Here is a 25,026-nt window from a genome sequence, read left to right as displayed (position 1 = left end):
TCCTAAGACGATGTATTTTCCATACTGTGAGAAGTTAGATTTCATTTTTTTTTCTATTTTAATGGCCTTGGCATAGCCAAGTGACCAGACTATTTTGGAATTTGTATTCACAGATCTACAATCAGAGTTCGAGTTAGTAGTAAATTTAAATCAAAAAATTTGACTTGTTTTGATGTTACTGTTTTTTTTTACATTTTTTCCATTTTCATTTTCTATTTTTAGTCGTTTTTTTTTGTTTTTGTTTTTTTTATTTCGTATATATGGTGTACCTATATAAATTTTAAGTTGCTATTTTAGTTTTGTCTGTTTTATGTTAATTTTGTTTTAATTTTATTTTGTTTATTTTTTTGTTCTTTTAATTTGTTTTTTATTTGTTTTTTTTTATTTTTTCGTATTTCTTATATTAAGATTTATTATATTATTTATGATTTATTACATTATTGGTGTGTTCGCAGATTGCTTACAAGTTTCATCTTAATTCTATGGCTAGTACATTATATTGTTTAAAGTTTATATTTACATTTTCTTATTAACCGATAAATACAAATAAATATTTCTACGTTTCCAGATTTACTTAGATTTCTTGAAACATGAGTAAAACTATTTCTCTAGATGATTTTAATTGCTGTGATTAAAATTATTGAATACCCAGCTAAATAGATAATACAGATTCTAATATCATTAAACAATACTATCAGTATTTGCACAAATAACTTTTTAGCCCATCATAAATTGCGGAAAAGTATTAGTATAAGAGTTTTAACCTTACCTGCAGTAAAGACGGCAAAGTACTCTTTCCAAATTCATCCATCATTCCATTCGTCGCATGAAGCTGCTGGATATAAGCGTTGTGGGTGTTGAAGTAAGCGCTCAGGGATTCGGTTGAAGGTGCAGCCAAGTACGCCAGATACGCACTTTTATACTCTTGCCGACACTAGAAAAAAAAATATAAAGATAAATATAAAGATTTTAATAACCAAAAAGGTGGCTAGTTTCTAGTACTATCAGGATCTTTCACTTATGATGATCTGACTGGATCGAAAACGTTCTGAAAATTTATAATCCATTTGGATGATTTTTTAAATTTATTAATAAACAATCTGAAAATGAGAGCATTATCATCACGAAAACTTTGTTTATTTACGTATTTTAATTCATAATATGGAAAATTTGCTATCATGAAAAGTTGTTCAGAATTAAAAATTATGTTTTAATGTGCAATTATATCATTCTAATTTAAATGTTGTTAATTATAAAGGTACTTTACTCTTGATCGAATTTCATATTTTTTATATACTTCGTATAAAATTAATAAAATTTGATAATATGATGGTTGCATCATAAATTTTAGACCATGAAGAGCTTTTTATGAAGAATAACTTTTCTTCGTCAAATTAAAAATAAAAGTTATAAATGAAAATGTTGTTTTTTTATTTATTTGAGAAAAATCTTCAAATATTTTTTTCCATCAGAAGGATGTAATTGCACATATAACACCATAATTTTTTATTCCAAACAACATTTCATATATTCGGTTCGCTAAACTCAGACACAACTGGCTAGTGATTTTAGTCAGTAATTTTGCCAATTCGACAAAAAAAATAATTAATAAATAGTTAATAATTACTAAATAATTAGTAATTTTGCCAATTTCGGCAAAATTGGCAAAAAACAAAAAAATTACCTAATAAAATCACTAGCCAGTTGTGTCTGAGTTTAGCGAACCGACTATAATAACAATTTTAACAATTTAGTCCCATTAAAGGGGAGGCGGTATACTCGTATAAACCTTTTTAAAGTTAATAAATTATTGCTTTCAAATTATACTCAAATTGTATTTTTGAACATCTTATTTATTTTATATAATAATTAAATTCACTATCAAATATCATTGATATTTTATTAATACTTAATTTAAAATTTAGTTTGACATTCACGAAACGCCAAACTCAAATGTAAATAACCTATGTTTGCTTAACAAATTCAGATTAAAAAACTAGCCTACTTACTATAAACGATTTCAGCTGACGTTTAGTGTGTCCGCGGAAATAAAAGGATTGTGACGTCAAATTTTAGATTTTGAGGTCGATTATCTCGAAGACGGTTAGATATAGGTACCGAAATGCGATATCGTTTTCAGATTCGGATTCATAAGAAAAAACTACATCAGAATCCATCGATAAATCTGCTCTAAGTATTGCAAGAGCGGCGACGCAACAACACACAGACTTTGCGAATTTATAAACGAAACGTTTTCGTTGAAAATATACCATTATGGATTAGAAGTTGGTTACTTCGTTTTATTATTAGGAAATTAAATTCCTTTTATGATATATTACAGAGAGATGTCCAGTTTTTTTTATTTATTCTATTGACTCTTCAGTCTGTAGGGTCGCCTGTCTATGGTCTGCGTGGGCAGTGCTATACCATGTGCCTGATCGTCTCTCTTGCAGCGCCGCAATCACAAGAACGCGTAGGAAGTTTATCCCATATTTAGAGGGAATCGCAGCATCTTCCACAGTTTGTTCTAATTCGATTAAGGGCTGCCCAAATCTTACGGGAACGTTCAAATTCGCCATCTTTGTCTATGATGTCTAGTAGACTATGGTAATGCGGATCTGCCTTACTTTCCCATGGGGCATTCTTCTCTCCATGGAGCATTTAAGTCAAAATTGTATTGCTGCAGCGCTTGAGTGGATTTTAAGGGAGGTTTTTTTATCAATGAATTTAATTGAATAGCCTTTCAAATGAACTAGCACATGATCATTTTTTCATAAAAACTCATCCATGACGTCATCAGAATCAGATGCATAATGTCTCTAGGATTGTATATTTGTCAAAGAATCGATTAATTTCATAAATACAATTTGACTTGTTTCGGTACCTGTCATTAAAGCCGCTTATTCCCTGAAAAAATTTATTTATTCCAGAATTTTGCCCCTCATTGTATATTGACGTAATATTTAAGGTCCTAGCAAGATTTTTCTTACATAAATACTTATATTATAATAATATAATCGATGCTCACGTCTTTGAAGTTATACTTATTTAGGCGCGGTTGGGAAATATGTTGAGAGTGACTTTTCATAAAAGCGACAGTATGAAGTACGCTCATACCGACAGTATGAAGTTAGTTGCTAAACCTTTCAAGTTAGCACATATGTATCAATGCAAATAAAGTGTGAAAAAATATATTGGTGTTTTTAGTAAATATTTTTGGATCTTTGGGTCTGTTTTGCATAGGGAATAAAATAACAAGTTTTAACGCATATGATGAAAGAAGATCAAAAGCAATATTAATATTATTTTTACACTTCACGTCATAAAAAACTGGTACAACTCTTATAACTAAAAACCGTGTTTTTCAAGTTGTGTAAGTTGGTCTTGTCACAACATCATTCTAATTTCTAGGGCAATGTTGCCAGTTCAACGAAAATGTTATATCAAACCAGCTAAAAGCAGGACTGTGCGACAGACCGCGAGTTTTTAGTAGGTATACTAAAAACTAAAACAACATCGAGCATTCTCGATTAGTCAGTTACAATTATTTGAACATACATCCTAAAAAATTTTCCTATTAATTTTGTAATTTTCCTATAAAGTTGTTTCCTGTAAAGTGGTTTCCTGTAAAGTCGTTTGAAATTAAAAACTATATTCTAATAGTATAGGCAATTACATCCTTCTAATTGAAAAAAAAAATTGAAAAATTATGGATAACTAACATTATTTTCAGTTATTTCAATTCTGATAACCCTTTTATTATTAATTTTAAGAAAAAAGTGACTCCTAATAAAAATTTCTGGATGGTCTAAAATGTCATCATTTGAATTAAGTACCCTTACATTAATTCGTGTTTTATTATAATTTATGACAGATATGAATAATGAAAGATAATAAATCTAGACATTAGTTTAAATTATTATGTTTAATTTCAAATCGAGAGGTGTGATTGTGTTGTGGGATACTAGACTAAATAAAACACACTGGAAAAATTAAAATTAAAATTTGAAATTAATACAAAATGAACAACTTTTACAGTGAACAAGTGTGGAATTTAAATATATGTATTACAATAAAATTCGAAACTGCTGAAATATTAATATTTTGTCATAGCTCCATTATAATTAATCACTGCTTTTAATCTTCTGGGCACTGAGTTAATTAAGTTTACTTCTTAATTTTCATATTCGGCTAAGCTTATTATTCCGGCAAATTGTTCTCGTTTTATCACACTTGCCTACTTACAGTCCATCTAATTTACTTACAGTTGCACGTCATTATCTACCCCAGAGATCTAAGTTGACATAGTTGCCAAAGTATAAAAAAATCCTAAATCCATTTTAAATCAAATAGATCACATAAATATTGTAAACGTAGATTATACAACATAACAAACTAATATTCAATGTAAATAAGTAAAAATTTAAGAAATATAGAACAATAATTAAGTTATAATCTTTTAAGATTTGCAGTGCAAGCATTTTTGCACTGCATTGTTAATAATTAAAAAACGGCTCCGAACTCTTGGCATGAAGCCGGTAGGTTTCTTTTTGTATGTCTACAATAACAACTAAAAAAGTTGTCCGATACCTCTATTATTCCAAGTCGTGATAAAATTGGACGAAATTTATATTTTTATAGTAGAAGATGTTTTTATAGTGAAGTAAATAATAAAAACAGTAAATATAATAAAACAGATACTTATAGATAGTAAAGAATATAAACAAATATGAAGTGTCATCACCGCAACTGTCAAATAAATGTTACCAGTTTATTCTAAAATGTCACCTTCATTCGATTACAGTTACAGTGTGATTCGAGTAAATGTGTTTCATAAAAACGCTTTATAATCCATTTATACAAATTAAATGAAACCCATTATTGTGTGTTTCTTTAAGTTAACATTAATAGAAATCTTCAAATATTATTTCTACGCGTATATATTAAAATATGTCTAGTGGCTGTAATTCCAGTGTATTCGGCAACGTAATTCTAAAAAAGAACACACCTACCGCCTAAATATTTCGCGTTGGTATCATGAGACGCGTCAAAGGCTATGACGCGGATGACGTGCAATGGTAAGTAAATTAGATAAAGTATAACTGACATGGCATCTTTAAAATTTACTTTGACAAACTTGTCAAATCTGACTGATGTCGAGTAATAGGGCTTTTCATTCACAGTCATTTGTTTCGAGCTTCTGTCATGTGTCATCTAATATTAATATATCTACGTCATACGTTATTGGTATTCCCAATGATACAAACCAAAGACGTATGACGTAGCTAAATTAATATTATGTGACACATGACAGAAGCTCGAAACAAATGACAGTCGATGAAAAGCCCTATTAAATAAGTCATCGAGGACTGGACCTAGTCCGTTCTATACGCTGTGAGCTCGTAGGTAGAGGGGATATTTAAAATTTCGTGAGCGCCAGTAGTGACAAATCAGTGAACGTTTGGTGGAAATGTGACATAAATATAAAAGTGATTAATTTAAAATATTAAAATTAAAAACATTAATAGGAAAAAATATTAGTTGGTCAAAGCTGTGGTGTATATTTTTACCTGAAATATATTTACGTTTTAAATACTGAATCTAATTTTTTTTAATATGTCGTAGTATGTAATTATAAATTAATCTAAGCGCCATCTACAAGATAATTGTGAAAGTATCCGAAGTAAGAAATTAATATTTCATTAATAGAACGTTAAAATGTTTAGCAAAATCTTAAAAAAATCGATTAAAATTTAATTACTTTCTTGCGTTGTAAATATTAAGCGATCACAATTAAATAGTAAATTTAAAAATTACTGGCGAAAGTTGCACTAGTAATCCGCTAGTAGCGACACCAGCGAAGCTCAGAGCGTATAAAATGTGTTTAATCGTTTAATTTTTCAGTTATAAGTGGATTTTTTAAGATTAGCTCAATCATTTCTCTGGATATTAAATTTATTAAATACGGTTTTTTGTTAATGTTAAAAGTAATATCTGTCTAATAACTTTATACATTTTTGAACGTTATTTCTTATATTTAGATTTAGGGCAATTTCGTTATATGTGATGACAACAACGTCGTGATTTACGAGCCATTGTGTCCAGTCTGAACACAGCTTTACATTGGGAAAAAAGTGTACCAGTTTTTTATGACGCGAAGTGTACAATCTGTCAAAATAATTAATTTTTGGATCAATTTTACGGCCATTGCACACTGACTTACACGGTTGTCGCCCGATAACCGTAGTCAAGCAGTGTTTAGCGCGGTTATGTTTTGGATGGATGACCGCTTAGGAATCATACTATCATGTTGTTTCCTTGTTTTACTTGTTTAAATTTTTGGTATTGTTTTAATAATTTTTTTTGGAAGGCAGTGGAAAAGTATTAAAATTAGTTTAACATTTAAATAAAATACAAATGAACTGTTTAAAATATATTTATTTCGTTGAAATCGTATAATAGCAAAAAAACATCTTACGTGCGTACTAAGTACACACACATTCTTTTTTTGTTTGCTTCAGGCCACTTCTTACATTCATAGTTGTTATTTTTTTGATAATTATGGGCACAAATAACGATGCCAACTACGTATTTAACGTTTTTTATGGCAGGCTGCTCAGAACTGTCGTCTTCTGTGCTTGCGTATAAATAATTTCAAGGAACTAATTTAAAAAAAGACATGATCGATAACCACTTTGAAATATTGTTTGATATTTTTGTGTTGCCATTTTTCATATTTTTTATGGCGGTTTTAAAACAAAATCTTTTCTCTGTAAAAGTTTCAATCACCCCATTTCTCCTAGTAGTTAATTGAAAAATATCGCTAAAGGCTATTTCTAATATATGCACGAAAGCTTATGTTTCGCTGAAAATAAGAACAATACGAATTATTTATGGGCGAAGTTAGGAACTCCAGAAGGCAAGCATGTTATTTCCGATGAAGTTTTAAATTGAAATAGAAAGTTGAAGCCTTACATCATTAATAACAGTTGAGAAGCTTTTACTGCTTGATATTTATCCATAAAAAGCGAATAACTTTGTTGTGTCTTAGAAAAGTGCAACTCTTAATTTGTAAGTAACATATAACGTGTAAAGTAATAATATGAAAACTATAACTAAAACAAAGCATACTTTTTAACGGTTTAACCATTTCGCTCAAATTCCTTTATTTTTTAAAATATAAACTTTAATCTTCTGAATTCCTTTATTTTTTAAAATAAAAAATTTTAATCTTCTGAATTTTTGACAATTTTATTTTTTTAATTTTTTAATATATTTCTGAAACATTAGATCGGCAAAAAGGATACCCCGCGTTAAGATAGATGAAATGCGTCACTCCCAGAACTAAATTTTTTCAAGACCCCCAAGAATATTGTTTCCAAGATTCTGCGAATTTGAGCAGAGATAATCATACAGTATGATGCAAATGTCTGGAATAAATTCGATATGTCGTAAACCGACAACTTTAAGGAAAATCCCGAAACAGGTCGATTTTTATTTTTAAATTACGATATTTTGGCATATATTTCATACGAGTGACGTCATCCATGTGGAGGTGATGACGCTATCGATGACTTTTTTAAATGAGACTAGGGATCGTGTGATAGCTCATTTGAAAGGTATTCATACATATTTGATATGTATTCAGTAATATAAATGTTAACATAATTGTTTTTACATATTGTCAAAAAAATTGTTTTAAATTAAATTAATTGACAACAAAGAAGAATGTATGTAATTTATTTCATTCAAAATACATTTTACTGCTGTCAGAAAACAGAAAAAATGTTTATTTGAGGAATAATCATTGCTTTCCGCTTAAATTAAATGTCCAAACTTCCAAGGGGGAAGGTGGTTGGAGGGAGCTGGTTTGAACATTGAATTTAAGCGAACAACAATGCTTATTTTTAAAACAAACAATTTTTTCTGTTTTCAGGCAATGGTAAAATGTACTTTAAATTAAATAAATTACATACATTCTTCTTTTTTTGTCAATTAAATTAATTAAAAAAAATTGGACACTGTGTAAAAACAATTATGTTAACATTTATATTACTGAATACATAATTGAATACCCTTTCAAATGAGCTATCACACGACCCCTAGTCTCGTTAAAAAAATCATAGATTACGTCATCACGTCCATATGGATGACGTAACTAGTATGAAATATATGCAAAAATATCGTAATTTAAAAATAAAAATCGACCTGTTTCGTGATTTTTCCTTAAGAGGAAACAGTAGCGATCAACATGTAGCAAAAACTCGTTCCAAGATTGCGGCTGTAATTTTGAATATTTTTTCGAGATATTTGGCACACGTATTCGTGATATAATAAAGAATGGCGGTACAGAGCCCAATTTGAAAAATATATTAATATGTGGAAATTACTCTGTAATTAAATACAATATTAAAAAAACGAGTCTGTGCCGCCATTAAGAAGAACAAAAAAATAAACTTTCTTCAAAAAAATTTTTTATCCGATGCCTAAATTTTGTGTTATTTTGGAACTACTAATGAAATAAAAAAATTAGTAGTTCCAAAATGACACAAAATGTAGGCATCGGATAAAAAAGTTTATTTGAAAAAAGTGTATTTTTTTGTTCTTGTTAATGGTGGTACAGGCTCGTTTTTTTAATATTGTATTTAATTACAGAGTAATTTCCACATATTAATGTATTTTTTAAATTGGGCTCTGTGCCGCCATTCTTTATTATATTACGAATACGTGTGCCAAATATCTCGAAAAAATATTCAAAATTACAGCCGCTATCTTAAAACGCGTTTTCGCTACCTGTTGATCGCTACTGTTTCCTCTTAAATTCGCCGGTTTACGAAATAACTAATTTATTTCAGACATTTGCACCATACTTGTATTTATGTATATTAGGTAAATTAGTCCTTTACTCATAATTCGTTATAATAGGTTATATGAAATTGAAAAAATATTGGGCGACCGCTTTCGCTGTTTAAATTTTATATTGCATCTCCAGGCCCACTCCAGAGCCTTAGGTGGGATGCAATAAACTTATAATTTTTAAAAATTTAGAGACACAGTTCAGCGTTTACAAACATGTATTTCTATGATTTTAATTTATTTTCCTTCTAGTTTTATTTTTACTCCCATGATCTTTCTGATATGTATTTGCACTCTTCTATCTGATTAATTAATTTTCTATTGATTAATTTAGCGACTTATTCCTTAGCTCCTGTTTCTTTTGATACGCCACTGTATACCATCAGGTGGTTGTCTAACATAGTTTATCCTTTTTCTTTTTTTCTTGTTTCGTGCTGGCAGTGACAGCTGATGAGCTACTCAATCCTCCCACCAACTGCCTCGGGCAGAGCTGTAAACATCATATGTTTACCAAAAATCAGAATGTTGTCAAAAAAGTGTAAAGAAGGGGATGAAAAGCTGTTAAAAAGGCGATTATTTCTATATTAGACCCGTGTTGAGCTGGCCCCCCCCCCCCACTTGCAAAAATTAAAAAACAAATAGCCCTGATTTATGAGCTATTTATGAGCTCTCATATTCCGCAAACTAAAATTTTTGAGCTCGTTCCACTGAGCAGGAATTTGATACTTTAGTGGGGGGGGGCTGAGTCAGCCCCCCCCACTACTTAAAAATAGGAATGTTGAATCGGTTTTTGCGGCAGAATTACGAGCTATTTATGAGCTCTTGAAATTATATAGTTTCGATTTTTGAGCTCATCCCCTTCACCCCCAAACAACCCTTTAATTGATTTAACTTAAGAGAAAAATGCTGAGAAAACTTAAAATATATCGTATGGCGGATATAATTCCTATAGCTTATATACTCTAAGAATAAACTATTAAATCACGTGCATTTCGATTATACAACCTACAACCCCTTCGCAAGAAAACCACCCTATCTTCCCGGCTTAAGAGAAAGTTGTACTTAAAATGCATTAAACTAATTATTTGGCGACTACATATCATTGAATAATTTATAAGCTTCCAAATTACGCGCATTTAGATCAGTAAATTGCAATTTATTTTGTATAGTGCAGTCACTGAATGTAAAAATCAACGATTACCTTCAATTTCGGTGAACCTTCATCGATTTTCACGAAAATTGATCAGTGGTTAGAGGATACGTCAAGAAACAAAGGTGACATGGTACCACCTTGCGCCTTTACCCTGAGGGTGGATACCGCCCCTTCTCGGGGGTGAAAATTATTTTATTAAAAATAACTGCACAAATCAATAAAAGAACAAATTAAAAGCAAAATTTATTATATAAAGTTAATAAAATAAGTCAATACTTTTTAAGTTATTAAAGATCAGATTTTAATTATTCGTGAAAAAAATGCATGTTATGAAGCGGTTTTTCGTAAATCACTGAAAAACTGTAAGTTTTTACAAAAAAGTTAATAATAGTTTAATTCGTATAGCTTATATTCTAAGAATAAACTCTTAAATCACGCGCCTTTCGATTATAGAGCTACAACCCATTCGCAAGAAAACCATCCCATATTCTCGACTTAAGAGAGTTGTACTTAAAATAATTTAAATAAATTATTTGGCGACTAGATATCGTTTAATAATTTATGAGCTCGCAAAATATACGCATCTCAATTATTGAATTGCCATTTTCTTTCTATAGTGCAGTCACTGAAGGTAAAAATCAACTATGACCTTCGATTTCGGTAAATCTCCATTCATTTTCACGAAAATTGGTGAGCGGATTTTGATGCTATCAACTTTTTCTGGAGCTCATTTTTGATAGGTATTTCTAAGTACTTTGACAAGTATTTAGTACCTAAGTGTTATAAAATGCATCTCTTTCCCGTTATTTAAGCTTGAATCCTTAGATTTGAATAGTCTCAGAAACAATATACATTTAATAACCAATAACTTACTTTAAATTAACATTAAAGGGTTTTTCAAGTAAGCAATTTATTATATTTTTTATTAGCTTGAATTTTAGTGATGAACACTTTTTTGTAAAAACTTACAGTTTTTGAGTTATTTATGAAAAATCGCTTTAAAGGCCTGACTGAAAGACTTCGATCGATGGCCTTTTGGTACATTGTATCAATAAAGTATATCTCTCTCTCTCTCTCTCTCGCTTTAAAGCATGCAATTTCTTTCACAAAAATTAAAATATTTGATCTTTAATAACTCAAAAAGTATTGATATATTTTAATCACATTATATAACAAATTTTTCTTACAATTTGTCCCTCTCTCGATTTGTGGGGTTATTTTTAATAAAGTAATTTTCACCCCCGAGAAGGGGTGACATATACCCCAGGTTAAAACCCCAAGTTGTTATTGTTAATTCGTGAAAATGAATGGAGATTTACCGAAATCGAAGGTCATAGTTGATTTTTACCTTCAGTGACTGCACTATAGAAAGAAAATGGCAATTCAATAATTGAGATGCGTATATTTTGCAAGCTCATAAATTATTAAACGATATTTAGTCGCCAAATAATTAATTTAAATTATTTTAAGTACAACTCTCTTAAGCCGGGAATATGGGATGGTTTTCTTACGAAGGGGTTGTAGCTCTATAATCGAAAGGCGCGTGATTTAAGAGTTTATTCTTAGAATATAAGCTATACGAATCATAGGCGTAACCAGGGGAGGTTTTGGGGGGTTGTAACCCCCCCCATTGGGATGTGATTTGAGCTCTATACGCTTAACACCATAGCCCTCAAAGACCTTCCAGTAGTTGTAACCCCCCCGTTCAGGTAGTTGTAACCCCCCTCCCCTTAGGATTATCCTGGTTACGCCTATGATACGAATTAAACTACTATTAACTTTTTTGTAAAAACTTACAGTTTTTCAGTGATTTACGAAAAACCGCTTCATAACATGCATTTTTTTCACGAATAATTAAAATTTTTGATCTTTAATAACTTAAAAAGTATTGACTTATTTTATTAACTTTACATAATAAATTTTGCTTTTAATTTGTTCTTTTATTGATTTGTGCAGTTATTTTTAATAAAATAATTTTCACCCCCGAGAAGGGGCGGTATCCACCCTCAGGGTAAAGGCGCAAGGTGGTACCATGTCACCTTTGTTTCTTGACGTATCCTCTAACCACTGATCAATTTTCGTGAAAATCGATGAAGGTTCACTGAAATTGAAGGTAATCGTTGATTTTTACCTTCAGTGACTGCACTATACAAAATAAATTGCAATTTACTGATCTAAATGCGCGTAATTTGGAAGCTTATAAATTATTCAATGATATGTAGTCGCCAAATAATTAGTTTAATGCATTTTAAGTACAACTTTCTCTTAAGCCGGGAAGATAGGGTGGTTTTCTTGCGAAGGGGTTGTAGCTCAATAATCGAAATGCACGTGATTTAATAGTTTATTCTTAGAGTATATAAGCTATAGGAATTATATCCGCCATACGATATATTTTAAGTTTTCTCAGCATTTTTCTCTTAAGTTAAATCAATTAAAGGGTTGTTTGGGGGTGAAGGGGATGAGCTCAAAAATCGAAACTATATAATTTCAAGAGCTCATAAATAGCTCGTAATTCTGCCGCAAAAACCGATTCAATATTCCTATTTTTAAGTAGTGGGGGGGGCTGACTCAGCCCCCCCCACTAAAGTATCAAATTCCTGCTCAGTGGAACGAGCTCAAAAATTTTAGTTTGCGGAATATGAGAGCTCATAAATAGCTCATAAATCAGGGCTATTTGTTTTTTGATTTTTGCAAGTGGGGGGGGGGCCAGCTCAACACGGGTCTATATTAGTCTAGTAAAATAAAATTTAACTACATGTAAAACAAAATGTAAATTCGTACAGGTTGAAACAAATTTTATATCAAAGTTTAGGTGGGTACAAAAGATATTTTCAAGAAAGTATCCAAATCACACAAGGGGATCATTCTTTAAATAATTAAAAAGGGGTCATTTTTGCAAAAAAATTACTTTTTTAACTGCTGAGGTCATTCAATTGCTAATGAAGGTCTATAGGATTCTTTTCTGCAAAGTTGAAGGGTTAGTCTTTCACATATAACTTACTAAATTAAATTTGACCCCCTATTTATTTAAATAATTATACATGAAACTTTAAAAACAAATTTGCAAAAAATTATTTTTAGCGTTTTAAATAAGCACTATAAAATATCTTATTTTACAGAAAAAGTTGTGCTATGTTATCAGTATTAAACAAAAAAAATTAGTCCAAAAATATTTAATATTTTTTGAGATATTGAATTTGTTTATTAAATGTTACTCTATTTTCAATTGCAAAAACGCGGTTGTTGCCAAAGAAATATTCACCTGTATTAAATCTTATTAGTTTTATTTTTATGTATATTTTCGATAAATGTATTGATAAATTCAAATTTCAATTAAACTTCCCCCTAAAATGACATTTGAAAATTATTCAAATTTGTTTATAATTTTTTTTTTAATAACGTCGCGGGGACTAAATATTTTGAAATGCCGTTTCGATAATTGGGTTTCTGGGAATTTTTCACTAATTAACAAATTTTTTTGTCTTTTTTTCCTCTTCTTTTTTTTCATGGAGATATATTACTACGGGCCCTTTTAAGGTTAAGTTTCATTAAGAATGTCGAATCTCTAAGTTATAGATTCTAGGCCTAAAAGTATTAAGATTGGTCTAAAATCACTTAAATAAAATGTAGCTGGTTACTGAGTTACAGGGTGTTTAATTTAAAAATTAAAAATTATTTTTACCAAGTACTTTTAAACTATTTGACGCACCCTTATTATACTTGTCAGAAAGTGTGAGTACTATACAGTCTACTAAATTGTGACAAATAAAAGTTTCTAGCTACTACCAGAGGCGTACGACAGGGGATAGTTAATGGTTGACCCTTTCCAAATTCTACGCCACTGAGGGAATTACTATTTTAGCAAAATTTTTCGATTCTCCAATACTTTATATGTAAATAATATACTCTTTACTGGTAACGATTAAGTCATTAGTTTTCGAGATATTGGACGTTAAAAATGAAACGGCATAGTTATTTTGATTCATTCATTCATTCATTTTAAACTTCCAATATCTCTCAAACTGATGACTTTATCGATACCAATAAAGTTATTTACATACAAAGTATTGGAGAATCGAAAAATTTCGTTAAAATAGTAATTCACTCAGTGGCGTAGAATTTGGGAAAGGTCAATCATACACTATCCCCTGTCGTACGCCTCTGGCACTAGCTAGAAACGTTTATTAATCACAATTTAGTAGGGTGTATAATAGCCACATTTTCTGCCAAGTATGATAAGGATACGTTAAATAGTTTTAAAGTACTTGGTAACAATAATTTTTAAATTTTTAAATAAAACACCCCGTAACTCAGTAAGTAGCCACATTTTATTTAAGAGATTTTAGTTAAATCTTAATATTTTTAGGTCTACAATCTAGATCTCACAGACTCGACATTCTTAATAAAATTTAACCCTAAAAGGGCCCGTAGTAATATAACTCCAAGGAAAAAAAGAAGAAGAAAAAACGACAAAAAAATTGTGTTAATTAGTAAAAAATTCCCAGGAACCCAATTATCGAAACGGCATTTTAAAATCCCCGCGACGTTATTAAAAAAACAAATTATAAACAAATTTGTATGATTTTAAAATGCCATTTTAGGGGGGACTTTAATTGAAATTTGAATGTATCCATACAATTATCGACAATATACATAAAAATAAAAATAATGAGATCTTAAGCAGGTGAATATTTCTTTAGCAACAACCGCGTTTTTGCAATTGAAAATATAGTAACATTTAATAAACAACTTCAATATCTCAAAAAATATTAAATATTTTTTGACCAATTTTTTTTGCGTAATACTGGTAACATAGCGCAACTTAGTCTATAAAATAAGATATTTTATAGTGCTTATTTAAAACGCTAAAAATAATTATTTGCGAATTTGTTTTTTAAGTTTTATATACAATTATTTAAATAAATAGGGGGTCAAATTTAATTTAGTAAGTCTTATGTGAAAGATTTACCCTTCAGCTTTGTAGAAAAAAATCCCATAGACCTCCATTGATAAGTGAATTACCTCAGCAGTTAAAAAAGTATTTTTTTGCAAAAATGACCACTTTTTAATTATTTAAACAATGATCCCCTTGTATGATTTGGATACTTTCTTGAAAATATCTTTTGTACCCACCTAAACTTTGATATAAAATTTGTTTTAACCTGTACGAATTTACATTTTGACTTTTTTTATTTTATTAGGCTATATCCAAAGAATTAGTTTCAGTGTCGTGCACAATTGACAAAGCGGATATATATTTATAGAAAATTGCAGCTCGATAAATCCGAAAGACTTTTAAAAAAAATTAAAATGTATAAAAATACTTCTTTTTCTTCCTCTCCTTTCTCGACTTTTTGCTTTTATCTTTCTTCGCCACTTGCTTCTCTCCATCATGTCTTCCTTATGTAAACTTTTCTCTCTCAAGTCTTTATTTCCAACGTCTTCTATTTCCATCTTCTATTTCTGAACCCTCATTACAGGCGTACAGCAATTCTGGCTTCTTTTGCATATCTATCCTTTCAGCCCATCCCCAATTTTACGATCAGAGTACCCCACTCATTCGCGTTCAATTAAACCAACCAGCCTGTATCCCCTAAGCAATATCTCCCCTATCTTATGTAGGAGCCAGAACCCTGACCAAATACCATTAGACTGGCTCAAACTTCTGGATGACGACAATGTCTCACAACTAACAAACATTTATAACCATATATACGAGACTGGCATGATGCCACAGATATGGTTAGAGTCTACATTTATTCCACTCCCAAAAAAGCCTAATACATCATCATGTAAAGACTTTAGAATAATTAGTCTCATGAGCCACTCTCTCAAGCTACTTCTTAAGATAATTCTTAATAGAATCAAGCAGAAATGTGAAGAGACAATGGGAAACAAACAATTCGGTTTCAGAGAAGGATTGGGAACAAGGGAAGCTTTGTTCTCAATGTTAACATTACTTCAACGATCATGGGAAGTACAGAAACCAATTTACGTCTGCTTTATAGATTTTGAGAAGGCGTTTGATAGAGTTCAACATAATATGTTGTTTGAATATCTAGAAATGATTGGAATAGACGATAAAGATCTGAGACTTTTACAACATCTATATTGGAATCAAGAAGCTTCTATTCTGGTAGACGGCAAAGAAACAGACAAAATTTGCATTCAAAGAGGTGTCAGACAGGGTTGTGTGTTATCCCCAACTTTGTTTAACGTATACTCAGAAATAATTTTTAATGAAGCCTTGGAAGGACAATGTGGAGTTCGAATCGGGGGAGAAACTATTAACAACATCAGATATGCAGACGACACCGCGATCATGGCTGAAAATATCGAAGATCTTCAATTCCTTATAGATCGAGTCACTAGAGAATGCTCCAATAACGGACTTAACATAAATGCAACAAAGACAAAGTTACTTGTGGTTAGTAAACAAGACGTCGGCCCTATGCAACTAATTGTCAATGACGAATCAATAACAAAAGTTAACCATTTTAAATACCTAGGATGTTGGATAAAGGAGACACTAAATCCGGATGAAGAAATTAAAACTCGTATAGAAATTGCAAGAGGAGCATTTATGAAACTTAGATCTATTCTGAGCAACTCTCAGCTGAACTTACAACTAAGAATCAAGTTCCTAAAATGTTATGTGTATCCTGTATTACTATATGAATGTGAAACCTGGATCATGAAGGTTAACATGATGAACAAATTAGAAGCCTTTGAGATGTGGTCGTATCGTAGAATGCTCAGAATATCTTGGGTTCAACGCATTTCAAACAGAGAAATCTTAAGCAGAGTAGGTCAAGGCGAAGGTGACTTAATGAAGATGATAAAAAAGAGAAAACTTGAATATCTGGGCATATAATGAGAGGTAGCAGATACAGGATGCTGCAGTTAATACTCAATGGAAAGATCGACGGAAAAAGAGGAATTGGTCGAAAGAAATATTCATGGCTCCGAAACCTTCGTCAATGGACTGGCTAATCAGCAGATCAATTGTTACATGCCGCACAAGATCGAGAACGATATCGGCAAATTGTTATGGAAGCTACCCACGCCTAAAAATTTGGGCACGGTACTTAAAGAAGAAGGAGCCAACATAATTAATTTCTCCTGCTCGTCCTATAGTCCAGAAAGCCACTGCGCATCCGCTAGGAAAAATATTCCGATTCGGATTTTTTGCACAATCTTACTCAAAAAGGACCCCTTTTAACAAATTTGCATGTTGCCAGGACCAAAAGTGGGTCAAAAATTTTTTAAACAATTTTTTTGTTTTTTTCCTAAAATTATTTTTTTTTGCAAGGAACAACGTTTTTTTAGGTTTTTTGGATCATTCCAAACAGAAAAGGTCTTTAGTGACTTTTCTCTAAAGTTGATAGTTTTTGACATATAAGCGATTAAAAATTAAAAATTGCGAAATCGGCCATTTTTAACCTTCAAAAACTATGTGAAAAACTTAAAATTTGAATGTTGTCAAGGTAGGTAGATATTCTCTAAACATCGATTGATGAAATTCCGTAAAGGTTTTTGTAATACAGTATTCAAAACTCCTTTGTTTTTTAATTTGTAATCACGCGTGCGCGACACTATTTTCCACCGTTGCATGTGTATTGTGTATACAGTATAGTGCCAATGAAAGGAATAAATTCGTTATTTCGTAAACCGGCGACTTTAAGGAAAAAACCCGAAACAGGTCGATTTTTATTTTTAAGTTATGATATTGTGGCATATATGGTATCCTACTGACGTCATCCGTCTGGGCGTGATGATGTAATCGATGATTTTCTTAAATAAGAATAGGGGTCGTGTGGTAGCTCATTTGGAAGGTTCTTTAATTCTCTATTCAGTAATGTAAACATTTACATAATTATTTATACAGGGTGTCCAAAAAAATTTTATTAAATTAAATTATTTGACACAAAAAGAAGTAGAAGGACACCCTGTATAAATAATTACATAAACGTTTATATTACTGAATAGAGAAATAAAAAACCTTTCAAATGAGCTAGCATACGACCCCTATTCTCATTTAAAAAAATCATCGATTACGTCATCACGCCCAGATGGATGACGTCACTAGCATACCATTTATGCCACAATAACACAACTTAAAAATAAAATCGACCTGTTTCGCGATTTTTCGCCGGTTTACGAAATAACGAATTTATTTCTTTCATTTGCACCATACTGTCGGTGGAAAATAGTGTCGCGCACGCTTGATTAGCAAATAAAAAACAAAGGAGTTTTGAATATTGTATTGCAAAAAAATCTTCGGGATTTCATCAATCGATATTTAAAGAATATCCACCTACATTGGTAACATTCATATTTTCAGTTTTTCACATTTTAATCGCATATATGTCAAAAACTAACAACTTTAGAGAAATGTCACTAAAGACCTTTTCTGTTTGGAATGATCCAAAAAATCTAAAAAAACTTTGTTCCATGCAAAAAAAATAATTTTAGGAAAAAACAAAAAAAAAGCGTTTAAAAAATTTTTGACCCACTTTTGGTCCTGGCAACATGCAAATTTGTTAAAAGGGGTCCTTTTTGAGTAAGATTGTGCAAAAAACCCGAATTGGAATATTTTTTCTAGCGGATGCGCAGTGGCTTTCTGGACTACTAGGTTTTCCGCAAACAATAAATGTATGAAAATATATTTATGTTGTGGACATTTCTGCCTTATTCATTAGGAGGTGACAAATAGTTCAAGTTATATATTATTTTAGTGTCGGTCTTGACGGTCCAGTTAGCTGGGGCTCAGTCTATCGACAAGTTTAGTGGATTTGCGATTTGCGGTCGCTGGTTCGAGCCTCAGCTAGGTCATGAAATTTATAAAAGGCCAACGCCGTAGTATAAAACTCAATAGAGTCTACGGCTTGGTCTGGAATAAACTGGCGTCTGATCGGCCTATGGAGGAGCGGTACGGGAAGGGATAAGGGCTTCCGGCTTGGTGATACTCCTCCATAGATCCCTACCGAAGGGCGTTGACGCCTAAGAACGGTGTATACATATATTATTTTAGTTCTATATTAAGTAGTACTCGCAGATCATAACGCCAGACAAACGGACAATAGGCGGAATACCACGATTCTTCTTCTTAACGTGCCCTATCAAGTCCCCTTGACGTTGGCGATTAACATGGCGAAACTGTCTCTGTCTCGAGCTATTCTAAATAGTTGTTCTGCTTTCTTTATTCCTGTCCACTCCATGATATTCTTCAACCAAAAGGCCTGCTTTCTACCAATTCCTCTGCGTCCTTTGATTTTACCCATCATAATAAGTTTTTTTTTTTTGAAAAATGGCTTTGGCAGAGCCAATTAGCCAGACTTGTTTCTGATTGATTGCAGATTCATAGTCATAAATTTCTTATAACAATTTTATTTTTTATAGATACATTAGTACATTGTGTAGCTTTTTTTTATTTTATTTTTTTTTTATCATTTTACTGTGTTTTTTTTTAATATATATTTTAATTTGTGCGAAACACTTTTTTTACTTCTTTTTTTTTTATTCTTTTTTATTTTTGTTCCTTTTTTTTCTTTTTTTTTTGTTTATTATTTTTTTTATTATTTTATTTTGTGTTTTTTTTAATATTATTATTTTTTTATTTTTTCAACCACATTAACAAATTATGCCTATTTATTACATATTACGTTTACAACTTGTATTTACATAATTTAACATGTTTATAAATGAGATAAAGAATTTCCATATCATTTGTAAATATTAAAGTATTTAGGTTTATTGGGAAAAACATTTTAAATCTTTTAATTCCTTATAAAGGTCGTTTATGTTATTTATGTTTAAATGACATTCTAATATGATATGTGTTAGATCTCCGATTTTGCCACAAGTACAAGTACAATCATAATAAGTTGAAGAATATTATACCGGTCTCTCCTTACTACGTGTTTAAAATAGGTTTCTATATTTGATGTTATCAAGCAGCTTGAGGGAATTTGTTCCCTTAAGGTCTGCTACATTTGTCAGCATAACCGTCCATGGTATTTTCAGTCTACGTCTGTGCAGCCACATTTTAAAGGCCTCCAAACGATTAATGGTGGATATTTTTAATGTCCATGTGTCTACACCATACAAGAGGACTGACCAAAGGTAACATTTAATCATGCGCTTTCGAAGTTGTAGTTGCAAGTTATTATTACAGAAGAATGACCTCATTTTTAAAAATGTCGTGCGGGCTATCTCGATTCTACATTTTATCTCTTTATTTGGATCTAGTTGTTCAGTTATATGGCAACCAAGATATTTAAAACTGGGTACTCTTTGAATTATATGACCATCAACATATAACCGCGAATCTTGATGGGCAAAACGGCCAAATACCATGTAGTTTGTTTTTGAACAGTTTATGTTTAGGCCAAACTCTCTTCCCACTGTGTTAATGGCATTTAAAAGGTGTTGTAATCCATTCATATCATCACTTAAAATAACTGTATCGTCTGCATATCTGATTGTATTTATCAGAATTCCATTAACTTTCACACGTCATTCCAAATTATACAGCGCTTCCTTAAATATTATATCTGAATATAAATTGAATAACAGTGGGGACAGTATACAACCCTGTCTGACACCTCTTTGTATTTTGCATATTTCTATTAATTTTTCATTATATAATATTGTATAATACCACAATACAACAATGAATACCCTGGGCAGGAAAGAGAACAACAGGACGAACCCAGATGAGATGGGAAAATGACATTAGAAAGACAGGAGGAACACACTGAAAACAGAAAGCACAAAACAGAAGCGAATGGAGGAAACTGGGGGAAGCCTATATGCATAATTTAACGAATTAAAGGGCAAAAGAAGAAGAAGAATTAAGTTGTACTATATATTTGTTCTCGTCTTGCTAAGGTGCGCCAAATAATATATCGCTTTTACTATTTCGGCGGCTTTAAAAGCGTATCTACTTCCTGTTGCATCTCTGGAACCCGAAGTTCGAGGTCAAACTCACCTTTATTAGGATATATTCACGGACAGACAGACGGACGGAAAAACAGACATGAATAATATTCAAGGTTTTGAACATTTTTGAATGTTGTAAATTTTATGCGAACAAAAGATGAAATAAAATCAAAGGTCTATAATATAAAAAAGGAGTATATTGAAGTTCCTTGTCCAGAGCTAAAAGTAGTCAAGACATATAATTTATATACGGGCGGAGTTAATAAATTATTAAATTTTTTATAATAATATTATATTATAGAAATTTTATTCGGTCAAGGAAATTGACGCTCTGTATTTTATTTACTCACGCTATCGATATTGATTTGTCAAATAGATGGTTAGAGTATAGAAAAAAGGCCATTCAATAAGGAAACCCTAAAGCATATGTCTATATGTCAAATTTTTGTTTTGTTTTGCAAGGTAAACCGAAAACTAAAGGAAATATAAACAAGTAGTTAAGATGTCATAAGTTCTTTTTTCCGTAAAATATCGATTGCCCAATCAAATAAACAATAACTCCACACATTAGCGAGACATGGGCGATTATTGAAAAATGTCGAAACCGACACGATTATAGATCTTCTTTATTAAGAAAAATGGTAAAAAAGTATATTGGCACTTTTTATAGATATAAATTATGTAAGGATTCAGTGGCGTACAATTTTTTTTTGGGAGTCTCACTAAATAAATATAATACCAACTTATATTTTTCAGTCGCTGAATCTCGTTTCGAATTCAACTAATTCGTTTATACTTCGCAGTGAGTATTAGTAGTTCTTGTCAAACGAAAAGAGAGGCTTCAGACCTAGATGCGTGTCTGTACTAAGAAAAAATGACGAATTAATAATCAACGGAGAGGATCTGCTCCAAACATGGCAAGAATTTATTAAACATACATCAAGAGGAAGCACATGGAGAAAAAATATATCTTGGGGTAGACCTACCGGTAGTGGACCCAAAGATAGACGAAACATTAACAAATTGAGGAAAGAAAAAGCTCCAGGTTCCGATAACATACCAGCTGAGTTCCTTAAGTACGGAGGAGAAACTTTGCATGGACAAATATACAACGTAATAACACTTATATGGAACAAACAAAAAATACCATTAAAATGGCACGAAAATGTAATAATCCCCATCCATAAAAAGGGAGACCAAGTGCTCTAATTATAGAGATATCTCCTTACTTAATACGGCGTATAAAATCTTATTAAGTGGGCTAACACAATTTGTAGAAGATTTCACAGGGGAATACTAAGCTGGCTTAAAAAACTAGGTCGACCATAGATCAGATTTTTACTCTAAGGTAGCTGCTTCAAAAATAATAGGAATTCAATAGAATTAAATAGCAAGAGTGGCAGAACTTTTAGTTAAAAAAAAGTTATCCAGCTTGTCAAGATCTACGTAAATGGCTGTAAATTCAGAGTACGGATACGTAAAAAACTCTCAGAATTGTCCGAAATAAGCAGTGGCCTGAAACAAAGAGGATGCGCCGTCATCTCTCCTTTTTAATATAATCCTGGAAAAAGTAGTAAGAACAGCACAAAGTACTGACAGTAAATGGACCAAAATTACTACTCACGCATACGCGAATGACATTGACATTTTGGGAAACTCACTGATGTGAAGGAGACTTTCAATAAATTGAAAAAAAAATCAAACAAAACTGATTTAAGCGTAAACGAATAGAGAACCAGATACATGTGAACCAACAGACAAAAGAGGTGAGATAGAATAGGTCAAAATATTACAATAGACCCGTATAACTTTGAAATAGTGCAGAGTTTTAAAAACCTTGGAGCAAAAATGACTGCTGCAGATAACCATATCACGGAAGAGATTAAAGGGAGAATTCAGGCAGCAAACAGAATTATGTATAGCCTCCACGATCAGAGGTGTGACGGAAGTCTCACCGGATCAGATAGCACATCGTCTTCTAATGAACAGTAAGACGACATCAAAAAAGAAGGTGAGAGCTCAACGGAATATCGACGAACAAAGAAATGTTCTAGGTACCTCTTTTTGTCTAGAGGAGATGAGAGGCGCGATCCACCAAATGAAAGATAATAAAGCGGCTGGCCTGGACGACATATGAACAGAACAAATAAAGAATTTTGGACTAAAAACCGTAGAGTGGCTCGTAAAAATGATGAATTTCATGAATTTCTGCATCCGTACATTGCAAATCTCCAAAATCTGGAGGAAAGCTAAAGTGGTAGCCCTCTTAAAACCATGAAAGGATTCGGCAGATACAAAGAGTTTTAGACATGTCTCTCTTTTGTGCCACCTTTTCAAGGCATTTGAAAGAATGATACTGAACCGGATCGCTGAATATGTGGAGACTAAAATTATTCCAGAACAACCAGGATTTAGACCAGGAAAGTGCTCCTGCAGTCAAACTCTTAATCTCACCCAACATATTGAAGATGGTTTTGAACGGAAAGAAATAACACGAGTAGCGTTCATAGACCTAACTGCCGCCTATGACACAGTTAACCATCAACAGCTACTCGCAAAGCTCTACGAAACTACAAAGGATTTCCGACTAATAAAGTTAGTGAAATGTCTTTCCAGAATAGACACTTCTACGTAACGCTCTAGTCCAAGAACAGTCGGTGGAGGGATCAAAAAAATGGGCTACCACAGGGAAGTGTCCTCGCGGCGATTCTATACAACATATACACCAACGACCAACCCATACACTAACAAAAAAGGCAATTTATTTACGCTGATGATACAGCTGTGGCAGCTCAGGGATGAACCTTCAATGAAGTCTAAGTGAAACTGACAGATGCCCTGGTAATATATGGTCAGATTTAAGAACGATAGGGCTACCCACTGACCCAACTATCATGGACTGCGATATAAATAGTTTTAATTGATATCGAGAAACTACGGTCGTGTTGGTGTAAATTTGCCGTCCTCAGAGCCTCCTTGACTACAGGTAGACCTAGAAATAGTACTAGAAATAGACCTATTGGAGGATGGAGGAAGACAGATTTAAATCAAAACGAAACCGTAGATTTTCTTATTTTACTAATGCCATACTCTGTATTAGAGTACACAGACTCGTTTCATACAGGTTCTCTGAATTGTATGGAATATTTTCCTAACGGTGCCTTTTGGTATTGTCATACCTGGGTTAAACAGAGAACTTGAATCGAGTCGAAATTAATTTCACTTATACTTATATTACCTACAAAGTACATAATATATAGTTTAATTCAAATGAATCAAAATTTATTTTGTCGCACATAATTTGTGCAGTTTCTCTCGCAACGTCATAAATAATGCTGTATCAGAAAAACGTATCTAGTAGTAGTTCACTTAAGATCACAAGTGGTTACGAACAAAATCCAAGCCAAATCTGGATCAAAGTCATCTGCGTCTCCGTTCATAAATTCTGATTGCATCGATAAATCTTATTTAAAATTCACGAGGCAATCGGTATTGGATCAGATAAGGAAAATTAAAAAGAACAAGCAAACCAATCTTTCAGTAAATGCCAGCCAGATTAATCACAAAACGAATACAATTAAGTAATCGGGTCACGAATGCTATCGATTCTTTTTTTATGTATGTCCTTTTTGCTTTTCTGCGGTTTTTTTTGGGAGAGCTTGTTGATAATTTATGTTGGGTGTCTAAATAAAAATAGCGTGGAAATGATCGATACAAGGAGGCTACTTATATGTTTATAAGCTTTTAAAAGTTTATAAGTTTTTGTATAAGTTTTGCCTTTTTTTATATGTGTTCATTTTGCTATCCTGCGGTTTTTGGTTTGGGAGAGCTTGTTGATAATTTATGTTGTGTATCTAAACAAAGATAGCATGGGAATGATTGATACCAGGAGGCTACTTATATGTTTATAAGCTTTTATAAGTTTATAAGTTTTTTTATAAGTTTTGCCTTTTTTATATGTGTTCATTTTGCTATCCTGCGGTTTTTGGTATGGGAGAGCTTGTTGATAATTTATGTTGTGTGTCTAAATAAAGATAATACATGAGTCATTGATACCTGGAGGCTACTTAGGG

At 31.9% G+C, this 25,026-nt stretch overlaps 1 protein-coding gene across 7 annotated transcripts in view; it reads right to left on the bottom strand.

Moving 5' to 3' along the window:
* Nucleotides 1-25,026, bottom strand: part of LOC114324758 (uncharacterized) — a 1,163,158-nt gene that overhangs the window by 501,478 nt on the left and 636,654 nt on the right. For all 7 annotated transcript variants that reach the window (XM_050646138.1, XM_050646134.1, XM_028272597.2 and 4 more), the window contains one exon: nt 770-934. In XM_050646138.1, the coding sequence (XP_050502095.1) occupies nt 770-934 (165 nt within the window). The remainder of the gene's footprint in view (nt 1-769; nt 935-25,026) is intronic.

Source organism: Diabrotica virgifera, chromosome 3 (assembly GCF_917563875.1).
Source record: "Diabrotica virgifera virgifera chromosome 3, PGI_DIABVI_V3a".
Classification (NCBI taxonomy): Eukaryota; Metazoa; Arthropoda; class Insecta; order Coleoptera; family Chrysomelidae; genus Diabrotica; species Diabrotica virgifera.
Note: the sequence above shows the minus strand (reverse complement) of the source record. Positions and strands in the feature narration are given on the sequence as shown.